This window comes from Candoia aspera, chromosome 5 (assembly GCF_035149785.1).
Source record: "Candoia aspera isolate rCanAsp1 chromosome 5, rCanAsp1.hap2, whole genome shotgun sequence".
NCBI lineage: Eukaryota > Metazoa > Chordata > Lepidosauria > Squamata > Boidae > Candoia > Candoia aspera.
The window spans coordinates 116,010,314-116,029,717 of record NC_086157.1 but is presented as its reverse complement, the minus strand read 5'-3'; the positions used below and the strand labels follow the sequence as shown (position 1 = coordinate 116,029,717).

Below are 19,404 nucleotides of genomic sequence, written 5' to 3'. Positions count from 1 at the left end.
CTGTGGCACTGCAGGAGGAGTCTGGGGGCACATTCTTCCCAGCGGAAGGAACCACAGGGTAACGCTGCTAACATGGAAAGCGAGCCTGCTACAAACTCAGATGTCTACTTTGCCCCCACATCTATACCAACAGCACCACCACAGCCCCCAACAACTTCACACACAGGCTTAGATGCTCTTCCTCTACGGTGCTATCACCTGCCAGCAACACCCCCCTGGATTTACACAGGACAAACGGGACAACTTTGCGCAAAAGGATGAATGGACGAAAGCCTGACATCGGGATTCAAAAGGACCAAGTAAGACCAGAGCATTTCAGCCTCCCAAGACACCCTACTGCAGATAAAGCAATCATTTTGGGATAAATAATAATAGGTAATAATTTATTAAACTCATGTGCTGCCTCACTCCCAGCGACTCTGGGAAACGTTAGCAGGACTGCTGAGCAAGGGACTGCCGCACACACAAACATCAAAAGGTCTTGGGCCATCTCAGAAGACCTGAACACACACAACCGTTTCATGACACTTCATGGTTGTTAACTGATAACGGGATGTGTCTGCATCTGCACATGTTCACAAAGCTGCTGCCTGTTCTGCTTCCCAGCGCTATGCTTTCTGCCCAACGCTCGCGTGCAACTCCGGTTTCCTTTCTGGGCCAAAACTGACAACGATCGGCCAAACTCAAGCCTGGAACTGATCTCGTGCCCCCTCCCCCCGCCGTTCCCCGGTTCCTGTTAGAAAGCACACTCACCCCAAAGTGACTTTTCAGGGCCGTTCCAGCATGGCGGAGCCATCGCCTGAATGCGCCAGCCCACCCTGACCGTGACACCACACGTCCTGGAAAATGTCCAAGAAGCAGTTTTCAGTCAGGAGGGGCCAACCACCATTTCGGCAGGCACTGCAGCATATTCAGGGGACCTCTTCGAGACGCCAAAGTCCACCAGAAGTCAGCACGCTGTACGGAAAAGGCTTTTATATACTGGACCTAGGGAAAGCCCAACTATTTTCTTCCTTGGCACAGAGGGTCAATTTTAATGAAGACACTAAAGAAGGGCAGTCCCCCCGATGCTGCTGCCAGTCTCCAAGGAACGCCAGAAAGGGTTCTGGCCACTACTTGGGCAGCTCAGTTGGGAGATCAACAGACCAGCAGCCATCTTTTCTAGCCAAAGCCAAAGGGACAGGTTGGCTGCTATCCATACCCAAACAACCAGATTTTAACCTAGAGATGGTGCTATTTTCAGCGGGACCTCTACCAGGTCCGTGTCCATCCTGTGCCATATTCCGCCAGTGCAGCCTTCTGTATCTGGGCTTCTTCGGGTGTAGACTACAGTTCTTGCCAGCCCCATCCAGGGCTGGCCACCACCAGACAGGAGGCTGAAGAATGGAACCAAAGCCAAGACATTTGGGAAGGCTTTGAAGCTTGGGGGAGGAGGCACTACAGTATTATCATCAACTTTCCTTCACTGTTGTTTCCACCATAAATTTTTCAATGCTAGAGGAGCCATTCTGGCTTATTTTTTTCCATAATGCAACTTTGACATGGGCAATGCTAAACACAAGTGCAAGAAAACACTTCAAGACCCACTTTCTGAAAGGGAAGTGCAGCCTGCAATTGTCTGTCTTGACCTCCCAAGGAAACCTGTGGCACATGCAGGGGTCTGGGCAAAGGATCTGCCCCTTCATCTCAGATTCCCAGTCGGCCAACCCTGCTGGGATTCACTTGGTTGCTCCCAGCCAACAAACCATGCTTAAATTGTCTTTCCTGGGATGCAAGTGAGGGTACTCATTCTGGCTCACCACCTGTTTTGCTCCCTCATTTCCCAAGGATTTTAAATCTGAGTCCAGATGGGGCAGAGCCAAATGAATGCACTCTGAATGGCCCTGCACTCACTGGAAAATACCAAACAACATGGAACATCTGAGAATAGAATCCACCATCTTCACTGGATTTCTGCTCTGAGTCAGGCTTGCCGGATTGGCTTTTTTAACGCCAAATTCCAGAAATTTGGCTTTTTTTCAATTTGGTTGGCATCAGAAAATTCATTTGGCTTTTTGGCTTTTTCCTGGTTTTACATGCTAAAATTATCTGCATGAAAACTACATACCATCTGGTTTCTAAACATTTTCCTTTAAGAGAAATGTTTTTTGGTCAGTTACATTTGGCAATATTTCTGCCGCCAAGAGTCTGGGCAAGAAGGTGCAAACTGGCAAGTTGGTGGCCGGCTGGCAAGTGAGCTCTGAGCATCAAGGCCTCAAGAACTTCCGAAGGCATGCAATACTTTTAGCTTCCTGCATGTCTGGAGAAAGACGTAAGTTCATCTAGTCAGCAGCTCAGAAAGTGACCTTTTCAATATCTGAGCTTTGACTCCAGGCTATCCTGGGCGCTCAGAACATTTTCTCTCCTGCCCTTATTCATTCTGGTCCATCACGGGTTTCTTCAAAAGTTGCTATGCACCTGATGTAATCTATAGTCTGTAAACATTCATTTCACAGTAAAATGAATATTCATTAGATGTCACAAGATAATTTTGTGATATTGTTTGAGAGATATTTTTGGTAATATATTATCAGCACAACAAAATCTAAAGATTTAGGTACTAAAAATATTTATTATTTTATACTTGCAAATAGTCTACCCTACCTATTGTAATAGAAGATAAATATACATGTTGATGAAAAAGGTTTCATTCACTCACACATTGCATTCATTCAAAATGCAACCAATCAAATCTCAAGGAAATCCTTCAGTTGGGATGATTCATTTGGACACTCAAGCCGAAATCTAGGGCTCAGTTTATGAGGCCCCACTTAAGGCAACCCTGCCTAGTCTTCTCTTGAAGACATCAACTATGTTCATACAAGATCCTCATTGGCTGCATCTGTACCACATTTTTGCATTGTTTCAACTATGGTTAATGTTGTATGAATGCAAGCCATTTCATTTAGTTAAAACACAACAAATAACAAAGTTGAAATGATGCAGAAATGCATCCAGGGAAACATCTTGTTTGAACATAGCTGATGTGTTCAAGGGGAGACTGGACAAAGTTCAAAATTGGCTAATTCTGCAACAGAGTTAAATGCCTAATGTGAACATGGCCGCTCTGTCACAGACGCCCACCATTTCCTTAGACAACTGCCCAAGAACTTGTACAGTTTGAAGCTTCCTGAGGTTCAACTGGAATCTACCTTTATTTAATATAACCATGACCAGAATCAAATCAAGCAGAGAATGGAATTAATTTGAATCAAGGTGCAGAAACAGAATAATACATTTTAAATGACAGGACTGGGATATAAGTCAGAGGTTCTGAAAACAATTGTTGAGAAATGCTGGGTTGCCCAACACAGCTGTGATGTAGGTGATGGGACACAGGCAGCTTGAAGCCCAGCACATCTGAGGAGGTAACACCTGTCCGGTGAGGCACACAAACAGAACACAAGCTTTGTACACAGAAGTCCCTGGGCACAATCTCAGCAGCTTTTCTTCAAACCTCAGGTAGTTGAACTTGGTTTAAGAACCTGGAGAAACCTGGCCACCTGTGTGAAGTGGTGCTGAACTGGCACAGGGCTTGTGGGAAGCTTCCTAAATTGTTTGGGTAGCAGTATGTCAGTAAGGCAGCCATGCCTCACCTGCCAAAGGACTGCCCAGGTACTCAGCCCTTTTTGAAACAAGGATACTTCATTATATGGACACCCAGCTTAAACAGTGGGACTCTGAGTGGTAAAATATAAAATAAAACAAAACAAAACAAAACAAAACAGAACAAAACAAAACAAAACAAAACCACATATATCAATAAATTTATCTCCTAAATTTCTCAAAGGAGAGTGCTTGCTATATTGATGGAAGAAGCATTTGGTGGTAAAAGGAAAGAAAAAGACCATCTACGGACAACAATGGAACGCGCTGTGTTGTAAATGATGGCGCTCATCTGTATGGCCTGCTTTTAAAATTCCACCCAGATGCACTAGAGAGACCAGTGATGCGGGCATCATGCCTGAGAGAAGCCCTGCTTAAAACAGGCAAAATGCCAAGCTGTAACGGAAGGATGAGCAGAGGTTTCTTGTGGTAAGAGAGCAGGACGATGGGTGGGTTGGGGAATGACAACTGAGGGTGCTTGACAGTCCTCCTGTGCTCTTAGGATAAAAGGGTGTGTTTAGCATCTCCCAGAGATTGAGGAGCTCTAGAGGAGAGGAACCCGGGACCTTTGCAACATGGCCTCCTCCACCGGTCTGGCAAGAGAGGGATGCACATCTTGGACTCAACATGGAAAAGGGTGGAGCACTGCTTCTTTCTGTTACCCACAGAGACAGCCCTGGACCTGAGAGAACAAGGTGGTGGGGGTGGCTCCACTGGCTCAACAAGAGACTGGCAGATTTTGGCTATCTGGTCATCAAAAGGTTTCCATTTCAGACGGTTGTGGCAAGTTGAGCCACTGCTGCTTGCTCTCAGTCACTGGAGCAGGACAACATGGCTGGAGTGAGGGACATGCTTTCCTTTGCTACCTTCCTCCTCCTCCTTAGACTGTGAACCTGAGAACAGGGACTCTTCTTTGATCCCTCCATAACCCAACTGGACTTAGGGCCACTGTGAAGTGGGGGGATTTCACCCTCCTCTTCCTGCCCCGTGCCAATCCCTCACGTGGGAGAATTCTTCACTGGGGGAGAAGCTTGACAGGCAATGACAAGCTTTTGTCATACCGGTCCCCATGACATGGTCAGCTAAAGGGGGATTAAAACTAACTCTTCTCCAGGGACTGAGTATGGGCATATGCTCACAACGTGTCTTACAGACACAGGGCCCGCAGATATTTGGAGGGCTTGGCAAAATCTCAGCTTGTCAAAGTGGAGTTGACCTGCACTTCCAGCAGCCAACAGAGAGGACTTCCACCTCAGCTGTCTAACCTTCTCCACAGGGGTGGGAGAGACACACATCAGGCGATAAGCAGGCCACACACACTTTCTTATTTGTGTGTCTGACTCAGGACAGCAAAACGGCGTCATTTTGCTGTAGGATTTGGATGGTGATTCAGTGCATTCTTTCTTGTCTTTAACACACTCCTTTGGATAACTAGGAAAATGTTATGGCAGTGTCCTTCCTCTTCTTCTCAAGGCTTATCTGAACCTTTCTTAAAATGTGGTGCCCAGAATGGGGGACAGTATTCAAGGGGTGTGTGTGTCTCACTAAGGCAGAACAAAGCAAAACAATTCAGTCCAGCCCATGATTTGGAAACTGCTTTTGTTGATTTGCCTTTTTAGCAGGCAGCCACATCACAGGGCTGGCTCCTGTTCAACTTGCAGCCAAGATCCTTTGTACATAAACTATTAACAAGCCGAATCTCTCCTATCCTGCTTCATTATCTTTGATGCCATTCCCCTGGGGAGAGAACCAGGCCTTTGTCTCTGTTCAGTTTCACTGAGGTTGACAGCCCTTCTCTGGACCCTCACATCACTCTGAATGCTGTTTCTGCTTTCTTGGGCATTTGCTCCGTGCCATCTGCAAACCTGAGAAAGGCTTCCCTCCACTGCACCGCCCAAATCATGAATGAAAATGTGGAAGGCCACCAGGGCAGAGACCAAATCCTGTGGTGCCCCCTGGAAATCGCTCTCCTCTCCAATGAGGACAAGCTTCGGGGAGGGGGGTCAAGGGAAGTGGAAATGCCCTCAATGGCTAAAGCCACCCTCACTGCTGGGCCTGGAGGGCGAAAGAGTCACTTAGCAGCATAGCAAACCCCGGCCGACGAGGCATTAACAATACTGGAGGCTTAACTTCCATTTGTATTGCCACTTCATTAATTTTTCATCCACGGACATTCAGGGACTCCAAGTCATCCTTCAGGTCGACGATGCCCTCTTGCCAGGCAGGCTCTACTGGCTCCAGCAGAAGCAAGGGCCCCAGGGCCACTCCGGCTCAGCAGCTGCAAGGGGCTCCATAAGGGCAGGAAGGAGAGGGTCCCGCTGGCCCCAGGTTGAGAGATTTTTCTAAAGGCAGGTTTATTCTGCCATCTGCAACAGCGGTGCCAGAGTGCTGGGTCTCTGGGAGGCCTTTCAGCCTGCTATTGAACTGATAAATTCACTGTATTACTTTACACAAATCAATACCCCAGCAGTTATCAGGGGCTGACGTGACCAAAATTGGTTTCAGCCAATTTGTGAGTGTAATAAATGTCCATTTATCAAATCAATTCATTTTGTGGGACTGTATGTGATACTGGTTGGGTCTGTGATACCAGAAGGACGATGTCCTCCAGGTGGGCACCCCAGCCAACTGTGCCCCAGCGGGTGGGTCCCAGTCCCGTGTCTTAGGGGCTCCTGGGTCAAGCAGAGAGAGGGGGAGGCCTGCTGTCTGCTCCATCCAACCTATGCCAACACGCACTCCCGAGCAGTTAGGCAGAGCAGTGGGGAAGGGGTCTGCAGGTCTATGTCACGGCGCCACTGGGATTACTGTCAGCAAGGCAAAGGCGGTACGGATAATACAGGGACCATATCAAAACACCCCCATTAAAAAATGCAAAATGCCACAGATTGACCAGGCAGATGATGTGAAACCGACACCGATAGGGTTAAACATCCCTTTTGTGGGCTTTCAGCAGCACTGGTCGAACCTCTTTTCCAAGAAGAGCAGGTCCTTCGGTGCAACCCAAATACACTCCTGAGGCAAGCAAAAGAACTTGAAAGCACAAAGGGAGCTACAGAGAACCCCAAGCCTGCACCCCAGTTACGGGCTGCTAACTGGCTGCTCCCTCTGTGCAATCTTTCAGCATCCCTCCCTGACAGAAGACGTGTGCCCGGGGTGCTCAGAGGCTGACAGGCTACCCAGAACACGGGCCTGCAACTGCTCACCAGAAGGCCAAAGGCAAGCCAACCTCAGTGGGAGGAGCCAGGAACACCCACCAGCTCTGGGAAGATGGTGGCCGAGCGCAGCTGGTTCTCGGTGCAACACCTAAGGCAGCCGGGGCAGGGCGCCCGGTCCCAAGTAATTCAGTCAAGAGACTCTTGTGAAGGCAGCTCTCGCTCGTGTGCCCAAGGCACCCCCAATGTCAGAGGGGCCTCTCCGTCAATCACGGCCTCTGAATCCGCTGGCACAGCTGCCTGCAGGCATGGCCTCCGGCTGGCCAGGATGCCTGGCTGTGGGTGTGCAAGGCAGAGGTACATCCTCCCACCAGGGCCCTTCTTTCACCCACGCAGCTGGAATTCCTTTCCTAGCAGAGCCCATCTGATGTTTCTCGCCTCTTAAGAAGGGACCAAGCTGAGGCCTGGAGCAATTTCTGCGTGCCCTTGCTCTCAGGCTGCATTTTCCTAGGTCTCAGAGCTAAAGCAGAGCCCTGCAGGATCAGAGCAAGGCCCATCTTAGCCCGGCATTCCGTTTCTCACAGTGGTCCACCAGATGCTTCTCAGCAGGAGACGGGAGACACACTCCTCTCCTGCGGCTGATTTTGGAGGAGTGCTCCCCGCAAACCCTTCAAGACACTAGGTTAGCAGCTGATGAGTTCCTCAGGTTAACGATGCACCCTGCTGCCAGCATCCTCTTGGTCCCCTTCCCCTTTCCCTTCTCCAAACTGCAGGCTGGGCGCCGCAAAAAAGTGCACAACAGCGCACTTCATCTACTTATGGCCTCTGCAATCTCTGTCCCTGCCACCCCAACATGCAGATTTTTACCCAAGAAACAGCAGCTCCTGCCTGCAGGCAAAAATTCCTCCATCGGGTCTCTGATCTGCCTCTAGGATGGCCCAGCCACTCAGCACGTGACAAATGTGATTATAATGCATCACGCAAATTCACCAGAGCGACAGATTGGCACCTGACCTTTCTCCTCCTCTGAGCTGCAGTGGTGTACAAACTGCTGCAGAGAAGTCCAGCACAGGCCCCGCCGGCCTTCAAGCTCATCTCAGGAGGGTCAGAAAACTTTTTTTCTTTAATCGCTAAGTGGGGCATCAAACAGCTGCTCATCTCTCTTCTGACCAACTTCATCTTTCTCCAGAGCAACAAATCGCTAGCCGACAGGTTACCTTTGCGCACGTTAAGCGCAGAGGCTCGCTTATTGGGATAAACTGGTTCGGGGCTCTTGTTTTTAGTGGCGGCAGGTTTCGCATGCATTCTTGTAAACTGCTGGAGTCCAAGTGGCGTCAGTGGTATATAATCACCGTAGAGAGGTGAAGAAATGAGCCGCATGCAGCCGGCGCACGGATGAGGCCGGGCAACGGCTATGTCTGCAGCAACGTCCACCAGAGGCAAAGCCAATCAGCGCCTTCTTAGAATTGTCTCCCCCCCGCCCAATGTTAGAGGCCGACGGTCCCGATGGTTAGAAGGGCAAGGGTGAGGCAATGTGTAAACTGGGTTGGAGACCAAACGAAAGTGTGCCCTTTGGCCGGGGAAAACAAAGCAAAGCAAACCCCTAACCCCTTGCATCCATTCATCTCCGCCTTGTAATGGTCCCCTGAACACAGCAGGGGGAAATTCAGGAGCAGGAAGCTGACAAAGGGTTTTAATATTCTTTATTTACTACACTCTCGGAGAAAGAGCTAGATGCTGAAATCATTCCGCTGTGGTTGCCCCGTGGCACAGCCCTAGGTTTCAGCAACCCCTCTAGTTCAGAGAGGAATCCATCTCCTCTGCCAGGCTCCAGGATTTGTATCCTGTGACCCAGAGGGGAGGGTCTCCCTCTGGATCCCAAGGCACTCAACAAAGGCTGAGACAGACACGCATGGAAGAGACGCACAGACCTCCCAAACTTTATTCACAAAAACCTTGCCGCAAACTCTCAGGGCCTATGTGGGAAAAATGGCATCAGAGGGCTTTGTTTTATGGAAGGGCTTTGTAAACAGAAGACAAGGATCAAGGCATTTGCCTGTGGATGCTGCCTACAAGTTCCAGGCGTGTCCAGATTTCTCACACATCTCTGCTCTTTGGAAAGGACAATATATCCCATCACCTTCAGGGATGTAGCAAACATTAAGCTGGAAGACCCTCAAGAGTCTTCCCTCACCTTCCACACTACAAGCAACCGGCAAAACCCAATGCGCAGAGAACCAGCGTGTCAGGAAGGTGTTTTTGGTTATTCCTGGAAGAAGGGTCCTTCTTCCTGATACCTGTCCAATCCAGGTACTCATTCTTGCTCTTTAGCCACATGCCAATGCAGTCCCACAGACAGCTTTGTAACTGGGCTGGCTGGGAGATTCTGGGAGTTGAAGTCCACAGATCTTAAAACTGCTGAGGTTGAGAAACCCTGCTTTAGGGTTTCAGTGAGAGTGAGAAGGGAGTGACAGAGGCAAGTCACTCCTGCGATGGCTGCGGTGGCCTATGAAGGGGCAAAAACAGACGTGGCCTTTGGGTCACAACAGAACTGCCCTTCTTCCCAGGGCTAAGGGCTTTGGGAAAAGGACAGGTGTTGGAGAAGGCTGCTGAGTTGAGAAAGACTCTGGAGAAAACCCAAAGGAAGTGGTCAAGAGGATGGAAGCCATGGGAACAAGGGCCGGAACCTTCATATAATGCTCGTATAACTCAAGGAGGGAAAAAGCAGGTCATTTTCTAGTCTACACCCTTCGCTTTCATGGTGAATGGTGGAATTACGTTTTGTCCAAGGCAAACGTTTCCCAGTCTTGCTTCAAAGCCTCATTCAGAGAAAACTTGGGGAAATTGGACAGGGGCAACTAAAGCACGCGGAAACCCTCGGTGATCGTTTAAAGGGTTTTGTCCTACCAAAGTATAGGATCCATTTCTCCTCTTTCCAGGAAAGGAGGTTCCAAAAGTAGGGGTATTTTTTTAAAATCAGAAGTCAGACTGATTTTATTAGAACACTGAGGGTGGATTGAGCCGAGGGCACCACGCCCTCTGCCTCTGAGCGCGTTCAGAGTGCTCTCAAGCACAGACCAGAGGGAGGGGGGGGGCCCTGGGTGTGGGTAAGAGAACCCCCTTCCACACTTGCTCTGCAGCAGCTGCCGCTGAACACACACCACCTGGGCTGCTGGATGCGCTGAACGGTCATCAAGACCGCCGCCGCCAGAGGCGCCGTTCTCAGAGGATTTGCGCAGCCCCCTTTGCAACCCCCTAAAACCGGTGCCCATCCACCGTTCTGGGGTCAGCCGCTCCCACAGTTTAGGCTATCCAAAGAAGTTTTCTTTTATCAGTTCTGAGCCTTCCCAGATTTAGCTTCTCTGTGTAGCTCCAAGATCTAACACGGTGAGGGGGAAAAACAAATCTCCTCCAGGAGCCCAGTCGTCTCCCGTTCCTGTTCCCTGGCATGGTGAGTTCTCAGCGCTAACAATCTCTGAAGGCCAATTTTGGAAACAGATCAGATACGTAATATTAATGGGCATGGCTCTTTATTAATACATTAACCCCTTATCCTGGTTATCCTCCAAAGAAAGGGACTCTATTGTGATATTATCAAATGACCCCAAAGAGATTAAAAATAACAAACCCAATGCAATCTAAAAACATTACTCTGGTGCAATAAAATAAAATATACTTGTACCAATATATAACACCATAGAAAATTTAACAGACGAGGAAAGACACGTCATGGAGAAGCTCCAAAAGTTTAAATACAACTGTTTTAGCTTTGGGCTCTAAGCCAGTCTCCCTGGCTCAAGACCTGGCACCACCATCATGCGGTTCCTATCTTGCCCTCCGTTTTTCTCATTTTTCACCTTTTCGTATAGATCTCACTACCCAATGCAACAGTTTTTGCTGGGGCAGACGTCTCCATTGCTGGTCCAGATTTCATTTGGCTAATACTAGCAGGCCAAAAAAATGACTTTCCACAAAGCCGATCTTTTGAAAGCCGAACTCCTCAGCTTTGCTGTACTGCGAGATGAGGAGATGCATTTATAATCAAAACAGCCATGCACATTCTGCCTTTTGACCAGACTGATGAAAGCAGTCACATGAGCATGACAGAAATCAGGCATGGATCCAAGGAATTCTGCACTGATGGTCCCCTTTGGTCCTCGCCTTCCATTCCTGAGGGACAGAGGAGATGACGGCTTCTCAACTCCAGGTAGCCTGAGAGGAGATGGATTAGCTGATCCTGGATTCCTGCTTAGGAAACAACCTCTCTCCAGTGGAGGAGCTTACTCAGAGGAGCTTGGGGAAGAAGGTGGCTGGTACCCCGACTCACTCCCAGGCTCAAATCAGGGGGCTCTCTTCAACAGAGCACATTTTTACTGGCTTGGAATCCGGTTGCCTGAAGGAGGATTCCTAAGAGCATCGCCAGGGGTCCACCTGCCTCAGAGGCCCTCGCTCCGGGGATGCCCGCCTGCGCAGCCTGTCTGACAGGCAGGAGGGAGGAAGAGGGCCTCCAGGGATGGCCCCTGAGCTCTGGGTTTCTCTACCCTAGATGTGGCACCAGTTCTGAGTATTTTTAAAAGGACTGTTAACACTGACTTTTATTCTCACGTTTTAACTCCAAGAATTAGATTTATCTCTATTTTCTTTGCTCTGGGGTCTTTATTTCTTTATCTTTATTAAGAAATGCTGGATGCTGCAGCTGTCTAAGGACTGGTTTTATCTGGAGTGGAGTGGGGTGGCCTTCGAGTCAGCCTTGACTCTGGGCGACTGCCTGGACAAGCCCCCGCATCGTTTGGAGCTGGCCAGCCCGTGCCAGCCTCTTCTCAGGCTGAGTACCCCAGCCGGCTTTGTGCCCAAGGCGGGGCTAGAACCCACCGCCTCCCGGTTTCTAACCCAAGGCTTACATACGGGATGCCAGGATTCATCGGGCAGACCGCCTGGTCGGGTCTGGCCCTCCGGCTCCTGAGCAGGACTTGGGCTAATGGGTAGGGTCTCACCGGCTCCGACGGTCGCGATGGCGCTCTCCTGGCCAATGATGTGTTCTCGGAGCCGCTGCTCGAGGGGGAACCGCCGACGCTCCTCTATTTCTCTCCTGCGCTTCTCCTCCTGGAACTGTGGAAAGGAAAAGACACGCTGGTGACACCCTGCCTGCCGGCCCTCTTTCGGGCCCCTGCCCACCCTGGCTGTGTGGGGAGCGGGCGGGTCTGAGGGAGGGCCTGAGAATCCTGTAAGATGGTCAAGATCTTCCATGAGAATACTGAAAACATAAAGGGACTCACCAAAATCACACCAGAGTTTAGCAACGACAGAATGGGGTGTCCAAATCCCTGCACATAATGACTGCAGGGGAGGAGGAATTTAAAGATTGTGGATCCCCATCCTAACAGCTCAGGGTGAGATACCAGTCATCTCAGTCTCCTTTCTTCTCCAACAACGCAGTGCGCTTGTTTGGTATAAGTCATGGCCATCCTCCCAACCCACTGAAGTCCCAGTCGATCTGGAAGGTATGTGAAAGCCTGACCCGGGGATCTCATTATTTAGTTCAGATCTTACTTCCAGGGGAACAAGGGAAGGAATTAAAAGGATGCTTTTGCACAACGGCATATTTCCCACTGGACTGAGCCCAGGGGTCTAGGAAGCGAGGTGTCTAAGGAATGACTGCTAAGGGGAAGCTTCTGCTCCAAGCCCGGTCCTGCCTGATGATGACAGAGCCCACTGCTCAGAACGGAAAAGGCTGGGAAGGCTGACTGGCTGGCTGAAGCAGAACCAAGGCATGCGCCTCTTGGCCTGATCCAGCAAGGCGGTTCTTCCTTTCCGGTGATTTAATCAACGCCAACTGTTCTCGCCATAACGGAGACATCAGAAATGCTTCTTCAGCTTCAAAACCGATAGCAAAATCCACCGGTCAGGGCACAGGAGGTTTCCTGTTGTGGGAGTGACTGTGACAGAAGTTTAAAAAAAAAAGAAAGGAAGGGAAAAAAAGCAACCAATCCAATTCTGGCTGGTGCTATCAGCCGACTGTATAACTGAAGACACCCCATCCGTCCTGATGTTTCAATATGGAGCAATAACTTCTTGGCTGATCCCAGAGGAGCGCCTTGCCTGGCTGCATCCGGAGCACCAAGGCTGTCACGGCTCCCCCAGGCTCTGCATATATCACCAGCCTCAAAGTACTCCGGCCCCGTCTATACATCTATGTCTCTCTAAATATATAGGCCAATTCTTTTCTCCCTTGCTTTTTTATGTTTGGAAAAGAGCATAACACATAAAAGTGGTTCTTGTCAGATATATTATCCAGGATGACTGACAGGCGAACTCCTGGGGCCTGGCGAGAAACAGGTCTGCTCTGTGTTCTCCGCTTTCCATGAGCCTTCAGAACTGCCAAGATATCAGATCAGTCTCTCTCTCTCTCTCTCATTCAAAATTCTGAGATTTAGTGCTGAAACCGACTGGCAGATAAAATGGTGGGCTTCCGAGGGAAAGAGGCTTATTGGATATTTGGATACTTAGGGAATTCGTTGCTATCCTGATACGAAGCAGGATTAATGCGGCTGGTGGTCCTATGCTCACCTGAGAGTAGACCCTCGTCAGCAAGCATGCTTGGAACCAGGTTATTTATGCTCGCCTCCATCTTTTTGATCCAGAGTGCGTAAAGCAATGCAGAGTAGACACTTTTCAAAATAAAAAACAAAGAGCTAAAACCACCAACTTCTGTCACCAGTACAAATTCACAAGAGTCTTTAGAAAGACTTTCTTCCCAAGATTAAACAAAAATAAATGGTTAGGTGAAAGACGGCTATTTTGACCACCACTCCAGGACAGGGAGAATTCCGTAATTGGATATCACAAAGACGACGGGGTGCTGAGAGCCCACCAGAGAGCAGGCACAAAAAGTAATTTGTGCAGAGGTCTCAAATTCTCAGTTGGCTCTAAAAGCTGTCTTCTAAGACGCCTTAAGGCCATCACCAGTTCTGATCTGAGCCCAGAAGCAAACTGGTAGCTGGTGCAGAGCAACCACAGAAGAAGCAACATTGGCACTTCTACTCTGCAAACCAATTTTTTTGTAAGCCAAAGTTCCTAACCATTCTCAGAACGCAGCTCTCCACATAAGATAAAAGACAAGCAATGCCCCCGAATTCCAGAAAATGGCACAATCAATGTTTTACAGGCCAAAATGGGGTTCATGTCGCTCCCCAGCACATGAGCCTTCAAGAAGCACTGTCAGCTCTTGATTTCATCTCCTTCAGACCAACAGTTCTGTTTCGTTAGGGTTTAATCTGAATTTGCTTCCCCTTCTCCTACAATACCAGGAAGCCCCTGAGTGGATATTTGGGGATGCCAGGGTAAAAAAAGGTGTACTCTGGGCAGTTTGAGGACACTTCATCCAAATGAACAAATTGTATCTCCGAGCAGTGCTACATAAACACTAAAAAGTGCAGAACTGTAATGGAAGTCACTTAAGTTTTTTTTGATGAAGAACCAAAGAATAATTTAGAGCAGAGACCCCATAGTTGTCCCAACAGAGCATCTGATGACTTAGTGTATCTGAAGCTCCTGAGAGTCCTACTACAAGTAACAGGACTGTCTGCCAGGTGGTTAAACCAAGCAGAAAAACGTCTAGTAATCCACATTGTCCAGAACGACCAGAACAGGGTCCAGCGCACCGCCCCTTCAAGGACCTTCCCTCTAAGCAGATGTTCAGAGCCCAGAGAGGGTTCTCCAGCTCACTGGGAACAAAGGAAGAGCGGACCCAGCTGCTGTGTCCCACAGCTGACTTCTGCTGATGATCCACAGAGGGGTCAGTCATGGCTCACCACAAAGCACCTGCCTGGCCAGGAGAAAGAGCTCCGGCTCAATCCCAGCAGCTACTTGTGAGAAAGTCTTGTCTGACGTCCTGGAGGATTTGAGCGTGGGCAACGCGAAGCAGTGCTGAGTCTGGTCTGACTTGGGAGCCGTCCTGTGACAGCCGGTCTGTCTTCTGAAGTGCTGGGGAGCAAACTCCAATCACGCCGCTGGAAGAGTTCGTTTGCAGAGAGCCACAGCAGCTCATCTCAAGTCAGGTGATCGTGTCCTCCGCCTTTTATGACGCAGTAGGAATGCTGGCACCCCTCCCGGTCACAGCTGTTTGGGCGAAGGTTCCACGGAGGGCAAGGGCAGCAGATCAGGAGCAAAAAAAATCTTTTGGTCAAGGATCTGGAGAGAGAGCGGCCCCGATTACAGTGCCTTTAGCCATGAAGGGGGGCTAAAAAACGTCCTCACTGCCGCTCACATACTAGCGCAGGCCTGGTGAAGCATCGGGCATTCAGAAGACAATCTACTGGGACCAGCTCTGGATGGTCCATATCCTTATTCAATTTCTCTGTAATTCAAACCCACGCTTTCTTTCCAACGTGCCTTTATGAAGAGAGACGCTCTCCTTAACATCTGAATGGTATGGCGTTCCCCTCAAGCAGCAAGATTCTGCTACGGAACAAAGTAGACTGTTCAAGTCTGGTCTGAGTTGAGTTTGTCTGCACAACTGGGGGACCGGATCCTAGTTCATGACCGTTTCTGCTACAATAAGCGTCTTTGGTTTTAAAAATGCCCTCAGTGGAATTTTTGTCGATTCTCTTGCAGCAGGCTAACACAGTGGGTGTTAGGAACAGGAGAGAACCTAGAATTCAACCCACCAGGGCTTGCAGACCATCCATAAATATTGCAACCATAAATTAATTGTTTGGCTGGGTGAAAATGTGGCCAGGGTGAAGTTTTATGTTGGAACTGTCACCGTTACTATGTAAGCACTGAAAGAGCAGAACCACGTCAGTTTATGGCAGCCAAAAATCAGAAAGACCTCGACCCATGGTATGCCTAAGCTGATGCGTGATTTAAATTGGGATAAGGCAGGGGAGGGAAGACAGTTTGGTTATGCAGATGCAGTTTCCATGTGAGACAGATTGCAAGCACAGGTAGTCCTCGCTTAACAACAGGTCCCCGACCCTGCTGGCCTTTCGTAAGGCCGTGAAGACCCGGCTTTGTGCGTGTGGATGGTCCCGTCTCTTGGCTGTATTAACATCCATGCATTGCTCGCTTGGCAGCCATGTATACTTATTTTGTATTTATTTTACATTTTAACTGTTCTAATTGTAATTGTTTTAATTGTTTTATAGTTTTATTGTTGTAAGCCGCCCAGAATCACTCGCTGAGATGGGCGGCTATAGAAATCAATCAATCAATCAATCAAACAAACAACTGGGACCAGAATTTCACTTGCTAAGTGAAGTGGTCATTAAGCGAATCCAACCTGATTTCACAACCTTTCTTGTGGCGGGTGTTAAGCAAACCACGTGGTTGTTAGGTGAATCATGCAGTTTCTAATTGATTTAGCTTGCCAGAAGCTGGCTGGGAAGGTCAAAAATGGTGATCTCTTGACCACGTGACACTGCGATGGTCATAAATGCGAACCAGTTGCCAAGCACCCATATCACATCATGTGACTGGGGGGGCTGCTGCAAGAGTCGTAAGGGTGAGGACCAGCCACAAGGTGGTTTTTTCAGCACCATCGTAAGTCCAAAATGTCACTAAATGAATGGCTGTTAAGCGAGGACTACCTGTACATTATCAATTAACAATTGTAATGGATTCTCAGCCTTTTGGCTAAGATCAAGTGTAATTGTAACGGGTTAAAAATCCAGTGTGACATTCTGAGATGGCCTGAAATATTTTGATGTTCAGCAATCTCTCACTGAGTTGTACTGGTAAAGTTTCTTTTTTTCCAAAACTGCTACTTTCCTCTGTAATGGAGTGTCCTGGGAGGTTAAAATGCTCTGCTATTATTTTGTCCTCGTTTTGAGTCCTGATGTTGAATTTCCCTCCATTAATTCTTTTGTGCAGTCTGGCCTGTTTGGCCTATGCGGAATCCAGAGGGGCCGTGCTGGCAGATGGTTTATGCCACGTTAGGGGAAGAGCCTGTGAACGCGCCTCTAATCTCTCGTGTGAAGTCGTTGGGGCCCGGGATGATGTCGTCGGTATAAATGTGACCGCAAAGTGGACGTCTGGGCTTGTTGCAAGCTCTGGTTCCCATGTTTTTATATACTTACTTCCTTATCCATCTCACAAAATGGGACTCTGTTCTCCTGTTGTTGTTTCTGTTGCTCCGAACGTTGCTCTGTTGTTTCTTGTCGTTTGTGAGAAATTGCTTCAGGTTAATGGTTGTCGGCATGCAAACGCTGTCCCTATGAACCTCCAGACCTATCACCTGTCACTACTGAGAGAGTGTGGTGTCATTACCCAGTGTGGGCTGTAGCTTACTAATAATGCATTTGAGCTGTGAGCTGCAGGCAACAACCAGTGGCGTTCTGTTTCTGTGACCGGTCTTTTAGTAGGTCCTTTCCGGAACGGTCTGGCTCAACTGATCTGTCTGCTGGTCTTGCTGGGTTGGCAGTCCAGTCTCCTGAATGCCTGGTTCAGGAGGCATCCGCTGAGCATCTCTCTCCAGGGGGTCAGAAGAAGCGGGATTATAATGTAGGGCCTGGATAAAGGTAACAATTTCACGGTGTGTTCTAGATGGAAGCTTGAGGCATGAAATATGCACGGCCATTGGTAGGTGCCCAGTTCAATGTGGTGTTTCTTGTGTAGATATCAAGGAAGTGGACTACATATAGATACAGATACAGACATACAGACGTTAAGTTGATGGTGGGATGGAAGCGTTGAAGTCTTGAGGGGGTGTGCCCTTGACGTCCACTCAGAAGCGACGGCTGGTCCAGAATGCAGTGGGGTGGGCAGGGATGGGCGTGCCTTGATATGCTGATGTGACCGCGTGACCTCCGTGGGCCGCACCGGTTGCCAGCTGGATTCCGGGTACAGTTCGAGGTTCTGGCTGCCACCTCTGCAGCCCTTCACGGCATCGGGCCCAGCTCCCTGAGAGACCCCCCGTCTCCGGGACCCACTGGTTAGGCAGCGTCACCTTGTGGGACCCAGGAAGCATGCCTTCGTCAGGAAGCGTGCCCCTGCTCCCTGGGATGGTACCCTCCCAGGCCCTGGGGCAGAGTGAAGGCCGAGCCCCTGCCGGGTGGGGTTTCTCTGGCATACGTTGTTTCGAGGGCCTTCGTCATTCTTTTTTCTGGTTTGCCTTTTTTATTTTTAATTGTAAGCCACCCAGGGTCATTGGAAGTGGGGTGCCCTATAAATTGCTTGTGTATATATATGGATGTATGTATGTATGAATAAATAAATAAAATGTCTACATGGCACAACCATAGTTGGGGTCCCTGGTATTGAAGAAGGCTCACTTCTGCTTCAAGAATGGCTGCAGAGAAGATGTGAGGTAGATTTTTTTCCTGATGCATAAGCTGCAAAGAGCCAAGAGTAGTGGGGGGGCGGGCGGGGGGAGAGCGTTTTTACCATCCAGAAAGTCCTCTGAAGTCCTCTGTGCAGACCCAATCTCGGGCAAGGCTGCAAGACCCACTTCCTTAATTCTAAGGTATCTCCGGTAAAAACTGGATTCTAGCCTGCTCCTGACAAGCTCCCCCTCTGTCACACTGGAAGCCTTGAGTGACCCTGGAGTCACAGAAAACACCCATCTGCGCTACCCCACAGCTCCGTGTTCTCCAAGGCCAGGCAGGCAAGCACAGCCTTTCAGCCTCCCTCATCTGCACAGGGAGTGGGGCCTGGGACAGGGAAAGGTCCGTGGCTGCTCACAGCAGTTCTGTGCCCAGGATCAGCTCGTCTTCTCATCCGTGGCCCATTCCAGCCATGGCCACGTGCTTCGGTCGTTAATCCGACTATGCATAAGAAAGAGAAAGAGGTGCCAGCACCAGTAAGAAGGGGACCCTTCCTAAAAACAAATTAAATCCATCAGTGAAAATACCCTGTTGCTCTGTCACTAGCGTGTGAACACAACTGACGGGATATGCCTATCCTTTTAATAGCAGCACCAATGCATTCTCCAGCAGTGATTAAAATGGGCAATAAATTCCCAAAGACTCTCAGCAGGCTGGGAAGTGGCACCAGCAGCTCTGCTCTCATCACCACCACCACCTCGACCACAGTATCCCCCTCAGCGGTAAATTCATCACCAAACGGGCAGGAAGAGTTTAAGATTTTATGTGCACGCAATCCCATTTCCTTCAGCAATGCCCATCCATGCACAAATCAGAGCATCTCTCTTCTGAAGCCATTAGTGTCCTGTAATGGAGCAGAGCTTAACACAGCAGAGGAAGCTGTGCACAGAAAAAGAATATTATCTTAAATAGCTTAAATGAGCATGTCAGAGAAACACAGGTTACCGATCTTACACATTCAGCCCTCCCAAGCATAAAGAATTACGCACTTAGACATAGTAGGTTTAAAAGTAAAGTAAAAGAATATCTTACTTATTTTTATTCTTGGTTGTTACATCCATCTTCGGTGGAAAATGAAGTTCCTTGTATCTTCTGTTCTTTCTAAAGTTAATTCACCCTAAACTCGCAGCCCTATAGCTGCCAAGGGCTGCGTGGTAGAAAAGGGGCAGAATTCTTCATCAAGGCCCAAGCACGTGGCCCTGATGAAGAGAGCAGCATCCATGCTGCCTGCTCCGTCGATGGAAGGAGGAGGAAGAGAGAGCGAGAGGAAGTGGGAGTGGCAACAA

At 49.1% G+C, this 19,404-nt stretch overlaps 1 protein-coding gene across 2 annotated transcripts in view; it reads right to left on the bottom strand.

Moving 5' to 3' along the window:
* The window catches only part of CLPB (ClpB family mitochondrial disaggregase), a 97,467-nt gene that overhangs the window by 18,965 nt on the left and 59,098 nt on the right, over positions 1-19,404 (bottom strand). For both annotated transcript variants that reach the window (XM_063306026.1, XM_063306027.1), the window contains exon 7: positions 11,792-11,906. In XM_063306026.1, the coding sequence (XP_063162096.1) occupies positions 11,792-11,906 (115 nt within the window). The remainder of the gene's footprint in view (positions 1-11,791; positions 11,907-19,404) is intronic.